At 38.5% G+C, this 13331-nt stretch overlaps 1 protein-coding gene across 19 annotated transcripts in view; it reads right to left on the bottom strand.

The window, feature by feature from the left end:
- Positions 1-13331, bottom strand: part of CELF2 (CUGBP Elav-like family member 2) — a 490120-nt gene that overhangs the window by 54677 nt on the left and 422112 nt on the right. For 11 of the 19 annotated variants that reach the window (XM_025213055.1, XM_025213061.1, XM_025213084.1 and 8 more), the window contains 5 exons: positions 12829-12858; positions 10935-11014; positions 6421-6579; positions 4772-4835; positions 1895-1933 (listed from right to left, as the gene is read on the bottom strand). In XM_025213055.1, coding sequence (XP_025068840.1) covers positions 1895-1933; positions 4772-4835; positions 6421-6579; positions 10935-11014; positions 12829-12858 — 372 coding nt within the window. The remainder of the gene's footprint in view (positions 1-1894; positions 1934-4771; positions 4836-6420; positions 6580-10934; positions 11015-12828; positions 12859-13331) is intronic. The other 8 variants (XM_025213114.1, XM_025213104.1, XM_025213120.1 and 5 more) reach the window with 3 other exon arrangements.

Here is a 13331-nt window from a genome sequence, read left to right on the forward strand (position 1 = left end):
ATGCTTGTGGAGAAAAACCTGAAGTTGTGATCCAAGAGCACCCCAAAAGTTCGGAAACCCGAGAAGCAAATTTAAAAGAACTTAAGAAGAACTTGTTACTTGTGAAATCTCTTTGCGTTTAAGGCAATATTGTGATCTGCTTAGATTTGTCTAAACAGAGACTAGCAATACTGTAAGAGGTAATAGTTTATGTAATACAAGCTATCAAAGGATGCTACAAGTTACTAAAGCACTTCAACATGTTAGAAATTGTTCAAAGCACTCACTTTTGAGGTTGAAATCTTCTGTGCTCAGCCTCTGTATGTAAGTAAGGTTTTGAGCAAAAGCTCTTTAATGCAGTTTTTTTTTTTTCCTTAGGATTAAAAACAACAACAACAACAACAACAATGCACTTTTTCCCATGTAAAAATAATTCTAAGCATGATTTTCCAGACATCACAATAAAAACCAATATACAAGTTGGCAAGAGCAGTGGCTTTGCTTTGTTTGCCAAGAAAAGTAGTTTAAGAGGGATATAATCACCTGAGAACCCCAGACGAGAAATTTCTTCACATCTACAGGAAATGCGTTGTGTGCTGTGTGCTACCAACTCCCATCCATGCTCAATACAGGTATTTGTTCCAGCCTTCAGCTATGGACCCTGACTTTTTATCACGAGCAGTGGTGACTAAGACTCTGGCGGTCCTTGGTTTTGGCTCATATGCTGGCTTAACGCAATGGATAGGTCAAGCCATTCAAGCACTTGCTTAACAAGTAAACTGCAACAGACCCAATCGCTTCTACAGTATAGGGTTGTGTTCCTAGACTAGGGTGGCCAAATGATGGCACGTGTGCCACAAGTACCATGGGCAGCTCCTGCTGGCATGTGAGCCCCAGGTAAAGGGAGGCAGGGACTGGAGCGCTATGTGGAGCAGAACGGGGACAGGATGCTGCTGAGAGAGGATGTCACTGCCAAGAGCCAGGTTAACCCTGGCCCTACAGCCACTGCCAAAATCAGGGCTTTGGATCATTGCTTGTCAGACAAAACTGCAACAGTTGTGGGGTTTAAGCTGGCTCTTGGAGGTGACACCTGCTGTTGGAGCAGTGCCCTGCTCCTGCTTTGCTCCATGCAGTCACAGCCAGGGGCTGGAGTTTCCCAGCCTCTGTTTTGGTGCCCCACGGTGCAAACTCTATCAGGTTCACCCTGGGGGTGGGGAGGTGGGGAGGGCTGGGGGGGAGAGATGGGGATGAAGTGGGAGGGGGGCTAACTTGAAGCACACCTGCCAAAACAGTTGGCCGCCGCTATCCTGGACGCATTATGCACGTGTGCGGAGATTCTGCCAACATCACTCCGGCAGAGCAGAACCTAACTCCTCCTGTTAAATTCAGTGTCAAAAAGGCTAACACAGATGGGACACTACATGAACGTTTCTTGGGTCAGAGGTCTTACAAGCTCCGATAGCGGGATCTGGAGGTGACTTTGCCAATTATCCTTTGACTTTCTTCCTTTCAGAAAAATTAGACTTCTAATGTAAATATGCAAGCCACATGCAGCTGACAATTATTCAAGATGCATTTTTATCAGATGCATAGATATGACAAAAGTATATTTAAAAATGTTTAAAAAAAATAAATTTCTAGCTCTTGTGCTACTCCATGGCTGCAAGATCAAGTGCTCAAAGACTGCTTCAATGATTTTAGCCCAACAACGTGCATATATAGTTAGGCTAAAATTCGATTCTGCAGATTCTATTCCACCTTTGAAGCACAGAGGTGATTATCTTTGGTAATCTGAAGTCAGGGCAGGGTAGCACCATAGAAACTAACTGGTTCAGAGAGGCATGATTTTATATGAGAGCTCTCTGAATCTCTAACGGTGCCACCCTGTCTTACCTTCTACCTATGAAGTACTTACGTGGGCTCAGTAGGATTGTATTCCACCCTGCTTGAGTCCCTGAAAAACAGTTCATGCCAAAAGTGGGTGGATCATCTTCCTCACTGGGTGCACCTATACATTCAATTAATGTGGAGCAATAAACTCAGGCATAGTTTGTCCCAGTCTGCTGCTCCCAGGCCCAGAGTCTGCACGTGTCCCCAGGAGTGCAGCAGTCTGAGCCGGGGTGGAGCAGCCCCAGGCTGGCAGCAGGCTCGGGGGGCCAGTCCCGGGAAACATCAGGGCTGGCTGGGGCACAGGAGAGCTGAAGTACAGAGCTGTGTGGCAGGCAGCCCCTGTACTTCAGCACCCTCATGTCCCAGCCGGCTTGGGTCACTGTCTACGCATGCGTTTCACTGCACGTCAATACTCTACCATAGGATAGTACTGACCCTGCCAGTACTGTCCTACGGTGGAGTTAATTAATTTACTGCACTCAAAAAGCAGTGTATGTAAACAGTGATGCTTTACTGAAGAGCTAATTAGTCACCTCCACAGTAAAGTGCATGTGTAGACACACCCACTGGGTTTTTTTTTTACTCAGTTTTAAGGGTATGATGATGGTGTGTTATAAGAGTAGCGAGGTAATGGCTTTTCAGGGTGCAACAGAGTTACATTTAGGCACCTAAGTCCACTTAGAAACCTAACAAAACCTGACCTGTATTTTCCATTCCTCTTTCTCTTGCAAAACTTTAATATATTGCTCTTTTATAAAAGCATACCACTGGATGCACAGTGCAGCTTGGTTAATGCTGGCGGGTGAAACCTGAAGGTTGGGAATAATTTATGACTTTCAAGGCCACGAACTTGGAGTCTTAATGATGCAATAGTATCAAGTCCTTTGCCCTTTCATGTAGAATTATTGTGGCTTGGACAGAGATTTTACATCACTAATTTGACCTTGGACGTTAAGTGTAAGAGCCATAGATTTTGAGGGAAGAAAAGGTAAACTCAGAAAAACATTAAGTAATGATAATATGAATGCAAAGCAAGGAAACTGCCTTGTTAATGCTCTCCAGGACAAACATGCAATATGTGAATTATTATCCAATATACGGGCACATTAACAATCTGGCCATTAGGTGAGAAGGTACATTAGCCTAGTAAAAAATGACAGACCACTAAGAGCACAACAGACGACTTCCTTAGAACCAGTCTCAGGACCAAACGAGCCACTATGCATAATTCACATATTGGACTGAGGGCACATACTAGAATTACTTGAGAGAAATCCCCAATTTGAGCCCAAGCAAAGGAAAAAGGGAAAAGTAAATCTGCAGTAACAGTGAACAAAAGACAATGGAAACCTCCTGTGCAAGTAATGCAATGGAACTATACAGAAAAAAAATCCCACTGTTTTTTTCTTCAGATTCTCAATTTTGTCGTTCTGTAGAGTTAACCAAATACAAAACCCTAAACACAACCCGTGAGCTCAAAGCCAGCTCCAAAAAATGCCAATTGAGAAAATGTTACTGAATGACTCTGCTCTGTTTATCATATTAAGATATATTTTTTGATGAAAAAATGCTAGATTGTAAGTGTAACATGATAGAAACAGCAAGCACTGCCAGCAGGTGTGAGAAAGAGAGAATAATTCAGGGATATTGTCATCTATAGGCCAATTTATATTGTCAGACGGCAGGTTCACATTAGTTTCTGATGCCACTGCAATAATGGCATAATGTAACAATTGAGCAGAGGATAGCTATGGGGTATAGCTCTATCCTGCAGTATATCTACACTTGTTAAAAGTGTTTCAAGATTCATTCCAGGTGAAGCCAGAAGAAGCTAAAGACTAGGATTAAAGGAGGAACAGATAGAAAGAAAATCATATTCATGAAGACTTCTGAATATTTTTGCGACGCTGAGGCAAGCACAGCACAACCTTTCATTGATTCAGTGGGTTCCTGATTAAAATAAACTAATGTACCAATTTGGGGGGTTTTTTGGCTTTTAAAAAAAAAATCAAACAAGGAAAAAAGGCTTTTTAACAGTTTCTCCCGGCAGGCGAATTGTGCATCTGTACTTGGATTTACTGCACATGCTGCCTTCTTTAGCAACATGTTAAGTTAGGGTATCAGCATGGTAGGTCACACAGTGGGGGCGACCTTTTACTAATCACTACACATCAGTTACTACTGGCACAGAGCTCATTACTAAGAAACCCTCCAACTAGCTGGCTTTCAAATACGCTTACACTTTGATTTTCTTTTTTCTTTCTTTCTTTTTTCTCCCCTAGACCAAAGATTGTACTTTTACATAAAAGCTTCTGTTGTGTAATTTTGTCAACTAGGGTTCTGAAGTCAAAAAGGCACCCAGTTAATTTGCTGCGATTATAAAAAAGAGACTGCAAACTTGCATCAAGGGTAGGTCTGTAATCTTGGGTTTCATTAAAAAGGTCAGAACATTTTTATTTGCCACCTATTATTAAAATGTTTGAGGGCTGCCATGAATTTGATTTTCCGGATAGAGAAATCTTGCTGAAAATTAAAATGTAATCCTACTGTTGCTTTATTGCTCCTTTTAGTAGACTAGGATACAGCTGCAGGGACTAAGAGCTCTCCTGCAATTTACAATTGGTTACTCGGGACAAATGGCAGGGGAGAAATGCAAGACAAACTGTTTTCTCCATCGAGGAACAGTTGGCTTAATTTCAGGTTCTGAAAGATGGAGAAAGTATTTCTATTGAGTGTGAACCACGAGCTGTCTGCTGCCAATGCATGCAGCACATTTTACAAAGAGCAACCAGGGGAAAAAAAAAACCCAACCTCAACAACATGTGATCATTAGGGATGCAGAATGTAAAAGCCCTAGGAAAATGAAACATAATGGGCTAAAACAAAATGGTTTTTAACTCACCGGCCATTTGCTGAATGCCGCTGAAGGCACCCAAATTACTGGAGGAGGTTGCTTGCTGCAGAAGCTGCAAATTAATAATAATAATAATAATAATAACAACAACAACAATACCAACAACAATAGTAATAGCAACAGTAATGGCAATGACAACAATAATCGAAATGGCATCAAAGTGACAAGTTAAGGTTAAAGCAATGTTAGCTACCAAATACATTTGCAGTACATATAGTTTCCTTTACATTTATGTGGGCTCTTTTTTCTGTGTATTGTTGGAAAGAACATCCCCAGAGTCAATGCTGTATATCCATATTAATGTCTAATCTCTATTAAGAAACACAGAGACACTGGGGAAACTCAATAACATTGCTGCTTTAAAACAATTAATCAATTTACTCTTTTTAACAACCAGGTGTTAAATCTATTTAAACCAACATAGCGTGACTAATTATAACCCTCTGTAGTCTGGTAGTTACCATAACTCATCTCTGTCAATCATGGTCCATTCCTTCCTAAACCCTTTAATTCAGTTTTTTCCCCCCTCTTTCATCCTTAGCTAGGATAAATCAAGTACACAGATATTCATTAGTTCACAGGCAGGTGCTAAGCTTATGTAAACAATCAAGTATTCATTTAATATACTGTTTTTAGACTTCCAGTTAAATGAATATGTATGCAGACATATAACTATGCACTCTTTTCTTTTACACCCCCCATACATTTATACATGCACACAATATGTATGTACACATGGGTTCCTATCTGTACATGATCTTTAAGCATACTGAAGCAAGTCTAAACATCTATGAACTTCCCAGCTGTCAATATGCTACACAGTAAAACCGGTCACAAACTCCACAGCAAAAAAAAGGCTGAGTGCCCCCAGCACTTAAAACCATACAGAAATTTCTGAGAGCAGTACAGGACTTAAGACACAGTTGGCTGTTCAGATTTCTCCATCAGAGGGCAGTTGTACCAAAGTAGCTAACTCATTTGTGCCTCCTAGCTTGGAAAGGGTCAAAGAAAACGTCATTTTAAAACATGAGAAACTAATTGCTACCCCAAATCAAATCAACCTTCTTTAAAGTAATACGTACCCCACACAATTAATAATTACAAAAGAACACTCAATGTATAGTGTTTAACTCTGAAAGTGGTAGCTATTTTCAAATCTGTTAAAAGATTAACTCGAACTGGGGCAGGGTGTAGAGTGATAAGGCAGAGTAGAAATAACCAGAGACGTTGTGGGTTCAGAAGGCTATTCATTAATAAGTTTGTCAAGTGCCTACCCGTGTTCTGTAAGGTACCAATTTGATTTTGAAATAAAAAAGAAGGAATGTTTAATGTATTCTAGTTATAAAAAAGTAGAATTTAATGTTCTAAAATATAATGAAAATATAGGGGAACAATGGATGCTGCATTTTCCAGTGTAAGTCGACTTGCAACCTTCACACTGCAAGGCATAAAAATATCTTGGAACTTTCATTCTAATTTGCTCTTGTTGTAAGATTTTTTTTCCCATAGCGTTGTAAATTTACAGATACTTTACATAGTGAGACATATTCTCTGCCCTGGAGGACTTAACGTTATAATGTGAGTTTAATGACTACACGTTTCAACTATCTTAAACCAAACACATTTCACAAACTTACAGCTAGATACTGTGGTGTGAGTCCTCCAAGGCCTGTGAGGTTCCCCCAGGTGGCAGTGTTGAGCTGTTGCATCTGTTGTGCCAACTGCTGTTGTAAACGTCTCTGCTCCTTATCCTTTTGGGTATCGGCAAACTTCACCACTATTGGCGAAGAGCAGCCCTGTGATTGGACAGATTGGGAAACAAAGACATTACGTCACACACATGTACACACTTCTCGAGCATATTTTTCGCTCTTTGAATCCATTTTGAAGTGATCAGACATTATATCTTGAACCCTTCTTATTTATATATATGTAAGACAGCAAAGATTAAGATTTCAACTTCTTTGGAAATGTGACAGTTGAAAAATTATTCATTTCTTATCTCTTTTTATAAAACCCTTTCCCCTGGACTGTCTTGTACCTTTAACTATCTAATACCCCCAGAGACACCAGAACTTATCAATGCTCTTTAATTAAGCTTCACGGTTCACATGCCTAAAAAAATGGACTTGTCCTTCTGGTTTCTGTCTGTTTCCAAGTAATAGCCAAAGACATCAAGAGGATATAAACAGTGACACATGATTGAAAACAGATCTAATTCATTGTTTTTAGATGGAAACCTCTTAAGATGTTTTAATTTAAAGGACAAGGTAGAAACGTAGCAGTTCCACTTTACTTCTGGAAAATTAATTGGAAGATTTTAAGATGTTTTGAAGCCATCCATCTCTCTCAGGGTTTTATACTGCATTGCTACTGTGGCAGTGTCTGTATCCTGTACAAGTGAAATCCCCCATGCACTCTCGGGCTCATTTTTCTTCTAACCCTCAATGCGAGCACCATTAGAAGAGTAAAGGACCACTTGGAGCCAATGAACATAGCAAGAATTTAGCCTCGGCTCACAATGTATAATGGGGGTCTATACTTAACCTAACTCTTTCAATGGCTGCTCTAAAACCCTGTGAGCTTCTTCAGAAAAGTTCTCCATTCTCCATTTCTACAAAGAGTAGCTGTATACTTTTTCTCTGAAGATCCTCACAATAGGACAATAAGAACATTCACAACCAAGAGATAAAATGATGAAATAAGCTATAGCTATTTCATGGCAGGAAGACCTCCCATCAATACCATGCCTTCAGAATTATCATTTTAGAAAATGATCACTTGAGATTTATTATTCCACCCCCAGTCACTTGCCTGTATATTTCATTGTAAAAATGTCTTTCAATTTTTCAGCGACTAAAACGGGAGATATACCACTCTAGCAATTGAATAAAGATTATGGAGGAGTCAGCTTGGTACACAATTACCTCTCTTCAGTGAGTTTTTTATACCATTAAAACAAGCTCTTTTTGGGGGGAAAAATCTGGAGGTATTTTTCTAGCATAGTTAATAAAAAAAGGACAGAGCAGATTATATTTTATTTTTCATTGGAGGGGTTGGGCTAAGTGCAATGTTGGATTACAGAACAGACATGAGACTCAAGTCTATTTCAAAGGGAATAGAAATGAATTTGAAAAGGAAGAATATTATATGGCTGTTCTAGTATTCAGTTCAGCCACTCTGAACTCATCACAACAGCTGACATTATATCTGTAAATGTTTAAATGTCAGTAAATTGCATAAAAAACAATACCTCTGCAATTTAGGAATACATCATTCATTTTTTTTCACTGTCCACTCTATATTTCATCACTTCATCATTATCAAAAGAGCAAACACACTGAAGATTGAAATGACAGGTAGAAACGTGTAACGTTACATGTAGAAACATATGAGAAAAAGCTTGTTGTTTTTGCATCACGTTTATTTTGTGATAGCTAAGTCGTGTTTCCTACTAACAGAGCATGTGGATTGTTTGTGTTTAAATATAGAAATGAAGTAGAAAAGCAGAAAATTGAACAAATGATTACTGCTTTAAAAATGAGCTGCCTGAACCTGAATAGACAGTCAAATACAAAGAGCAATAGGAATTCATTATTTTTATGACACACTTGTTCTTCTGAACATTAGCATTCGCATCTTTTTGAGCTCTTAGCTCAGTTTGAAAATACATGTTAGGCAATGATGTGTGCCAAAGAACCCCAAAAAAATGAAATTGGAAAAAATAACTCGAGTCATTCAATTGAAACTTGATGACATAATATATAATCTTCTGTTTTAAAAGTCTTTTTTTTTTTTGCATTAAACATGAAATCAGAGTGCCCAGGAGCATTATTGTTCTGGCTGAGGGTCCAGATTTAATATTAGCTATCAAGAGTCAGCCCTTTGCCATAATAACATGGAAATTAATAACTCAGATGCAAGGAATGCTTCTGAATGGTGACTTAACTGCCTTCCCTCTTTCTTTCTACTGGGACAGGGCATGCCCTCTGCATGAGCGGGGTCAGGGGATTTCCTACCTTTGTATTCTATGGCTGTCTTCTTTCTCCACCCAATTTAATGTCATTATCGCCCCTTCACAACAGGAAGTGCTTCCAGGGCACCTTTACTTCTGCTGGCCAGGTGGTATGTGCAGACTCCTTTGATACCATAAAACACTGTGCAGGAAGGGATATACTTCCCCAAAGTAGCAAGTACATCAGCTGCGCTGTAGACCTGAGCCCAACTGGCATGAAGGTTAAGTTTCGAGATCCAGGCTATTCTGAACCATCATACTAGTTGGGAGATGCCGTTTGTATCCTATGTAAGGCACAGATTCCCCAGCCTTTCAGGCTGCTGATTAGCACTTTGCTCGGAAAGTTGTTATGCCCACAGGGCCAGTGTGAAACCCTTACTCGGAGGAGCTAGTGGATTCCCTGTTGGATATGGTGCTATTCAACATGAGCAGTATGTCAAAACGCAGCTTTGTTTGAAGTAAGATACTATACACGGCATAAGAATGGGAGAATCTGACCTTTAGGTATTATTTTTAAAAATCCTCTGGAGGTGAGGCTGATTCAGCTGAAACTCATTACTCTAGACCAAAAATATATGAGAACACATGGAAAAATATACATAAGAACACAGCATTGTTAAAACTACTTTCCTTTTACTTGGAACAAAACGTAGCAAACATATACTTGGACCCAACTCACTGGGCAGTGTGTGGCCAACAAATTTAAAACAGCATTATGTCAGGGAACAGCAATGGCACTTTTAAATCCATATATACAGTCAGATTGCATAGTAAAATATATTGTGCAATGTCAGCTTCCTAAGTACAGCTTTCTCTGTGGCACATTCTCAGCTAAGATTGCATATTCAGGGCCTAAAAAAATGCATTGCACTGAAAAGAAAAAACATCAATTATAAAATAATCTTAACCAAAGTTAAATGTGATGTTTGGAAAGACAATCACTTTGCAATGCCAATATCATTACTTGTAGAATACAGAAAACAGTTAGTGACACTAGCATGCAATTTTTTTTTCTCTCTCTCTCTTTTCCCTTTTGCTCATTACACAAAGCGGCTCAACGACATGACGCAATAATGATTGTTTAGTGCCCAGCATGCTTTGGGAGACTACAGCATTGCAAAGAAAAATTACTCAAGAAAAAATTGAAAGGTCCTTGTTGGAAAAGAAAAAAAAAAAAAAGAAAAAGAAACAAGTGCACATAACATCAATGCCACCTCCGAGAAAATCATCAATACACAGATACAGTATACATAATACAGTATAACATGCACTCTCAAATGATATACTAGAAGATCCAGAATAAGTAAAGGCTTAGTACTCTTGCGAGGTTGTTTTGTGCAAAATTCTGAAAGACCATGACAAAAATCACAGACTAAAAATGTTGAGGCCACCAGATAAGCTGGGGCATCTGATAACCACCCCAGTGAACTGAAATTATGAAGCAGCTTTATTCTTCTTCGTCAAGTAAATTTAAAGGTTTGGGTTCTCATCATTAAAAGTCTGCTGCCAGGGAGGCAGTTTTTAGAGGAATTAAAGATCGCTGCTTGTACAGAGTCCTGCCGTGGTAATGTATTGCAGCAAGCCCAACTCTTCACTATTCTCCAACGTAATTAGCATTTTTATTGGCTACATGAAGTAGGAGAAATTATATTAACTTAAAAAGAGATTCCATATGCAAAAAACCACATGCACTAGTAATTCAGCATGGCCAGGTTAAATCTCTCTTGAGTCTTCTCCCAGAGCAGTACAAATCAAAATGTCTTAAAATTCGTATAAAAATAAAGCATTTCTTTTTTGCTTTTATAACTTAGAATTTAGTCGCCAAACACTTTTTAGGAAGGACTGAAGAGTGTTTTTTGAACTGCTAAAGAGAGACTATTTTCTTTTCTCCTGGAAGCCACTGGAAGCACCGTGCAAGTAACACTTGGGTACAACACAGAGATCTTTTTGTTTTTTCCCTTGCGTTTTCAGATCATTAAGAAAAAAATCGTTTCGCCGAGAGCGGCCCAGCGAGTTTGTTCAAATTTAAATCTGTGATTGTCATGTGTCTGATCTTCTCCAGGAGAGCATGGCTTTACCATTCGCAATCATTTGCACAAAGAAAACAAAGAAAGGGCAGATGATACAGTACTGTACCTCCATAGTCTGAGACTGATGCATGGCTTTGATTGCATTCTGTGCCATTGCCCTTGTAGAAAATGTGACAAACGCACAGCCTGTGGGAACAAGGGGACAGGGAGCAGGAAAGACAAAAAACAACAAGACAAAAGGGTTGGACGCTTGTTAAACCAACACAGTCTACGAGAACGGCCACAAGACGACACTGTTCTCAGTAGTACATAAAAATAAACAACTTCTCTAGTTTATTTATTGACAGTGCTGACTTGCTAATCTGACCACTGATGAAAGAGAAAAAAATAGGTAGTAACGAGGAGAAAGGATTTTTTTTTTGTTTCGTTTTGTTTTGTTTTTAGCCACAGGGTTGGAAACGAGTAAGACTTTTTGTGTGTGTCAAGTTTGGATTGTATACCTACAGCTCATTCCAAACCATGCATTAGTCATTCCTTGCTCTGTCTTTTCCTTTTTAATTGTCGATTTAAATGAACTAGCTGGGACTCCTAGCAAAACAGGACAGAATTTAAAGACTTTGATAATGATATGGTACCTTTTTTTGGACATGGCAAGAACAGCTACACAAATAAGAATAGGGAAATGTGTGTAATATGTTTTGAAATTAAGTATCAAAGAACCCAGAGGGAAAATCAATAATGAAGGTATAACTTAAATGTTTTTAAGAAATTCTTTTATTTCAAATGATCTTCATGATTTTTAGCTTTGAAAGTTCTGGGTGCACGTGATGTAAGAAAACTATGCCCAGATCTAAGGATGAGAGAGCTGTGTGTGCAAACAATTGAGAAACCATTCCCCCCATCCCACCCCTTCTTTTAAACAGTGCCTGGGCTGGTTTTTTCCCTCCTCTTGACTGCTACTCACACCAATACTGGGCACTGCATAGGTCAACCCGAGTATTTCATGGCTCACTGCCCTTTCAACTAATAAAAACACTGCCTTCTAAAATTTACATTTGATTCTTCATGCACCCCTGGGCATCTTAAAGAAAAAGACTGTGAAATTAATGCAGATTCAGGCTGATTTTGTAATAATACCATGGCACACTAAAAGCTTAGCTAAAGCAACACAGACTTATTTCACTTGTGATCTCTAATGACTTTAAAAGTGCATTGATTTTCAACTCCCTTAGCCTTGCACAGTTTGAACTTAGGTTTCAGAGAATAATTTAGTGTTCCACTCAATTTCCTCAAAACATTATTATTATTACTACTTAAAAGATTTCCAAATGAAGCAAATCTAAGCACTGAGAGGCTGAAGCATATTGTCATTTTAAACCTAATGCATGAAAGCTACATTCTGGCATCAAAAATACAATATCTTTGCCCCTGTGGCCAATGGGCAAAATAAACCATTTTGCAATCCAACAAGCAACAGCTTGTTTGGTTTATGTAAATCAATTTGTGAGGCATAAAACATCTTTTTTTTTTTTCTTTTGCTCCATGTGTACCTGGTAAGATTATCAAGTCAAGACTGTATTAACATTTTAATCAAACAACAGTAAGAGAAAGCAATGCCTGATCATTACCCAAAAGCACTACATCTAATCATGAAAATAAAGTCAATGCATTTTTTGCATCATGCGGTAATTTTTTTTTTCTTAAATATAAACGCCCTTGATACAAGGGAGCCTAATCTATTAGACATCATTGACAGATCAGCTTTATAAAATGTAAAGTCAAAATTCTTTATGCAGACTTTTACAATGGTATGCTATTTCATATATTTTTTTGCAGATAACATAACAATGGATAATGTTTTACTGTTTAGGCATACTACATATGTTGCTACTATTGTTATCCAGAAACAATTTGTTGTCAAAGAAAATAATTTAACAAACAGCTTTCTATACGGCATTCTAGACAAAATGTGTAGTAGAATGGTAAATAAACTACAGTACCTCTGCTAGACTCCATATTGATGCTGTGCACTAAAATTAAAGAGGCCCAAATTTACCATCAGTCTCAAAGTAATCTCTCTTAAAAACATCACTCTTATTAATATTAACAGAGGAGATAGCACTATTTCTTATCTTGTGACTTCAATAGGGGAAGAGGACAAACTAATAGAGTAAAGAAAAGAAAAAAAAAAAAACACATATAGAGCCCTGAATAATATTGCTTTTAAGGGTCAAAGAACCATTTCATTCACTTCCTTTACTCTTATTATCCAGGGGCATGTACCATAGTGACAATTACCAAATGGAGGTTAAGCATGCATAAGAAGCATGTAAGATGTCAACAAGAATCAATAAGACACAGTTTATGCATTTATCACAATTTCTATGCAGCAGTACTGCTGTAAGTAACTTACTGAGAGATGTTGCAATTAGCAGGTCTCAAAAGCAACGTGAAGCAGCCAGACAATAAAGCTATGTTCCTATCCACATTATGCAGGCTCTTT

The sequence above is a fragment of the Alligator sinensis genome, unplaced genomic scaffold (assembly GCF_000455745.1).
Source record: "Alligator sinensis unplaced genomic scaffold, ASM45574v1 scaffold268_1, whole genome shotgun sequence".
Lineage (NCBI taxonomy): Eukaryota > Metazoa > Chordata > Crocodylia > Alligatoridae > Alligator > Alligator sinensis.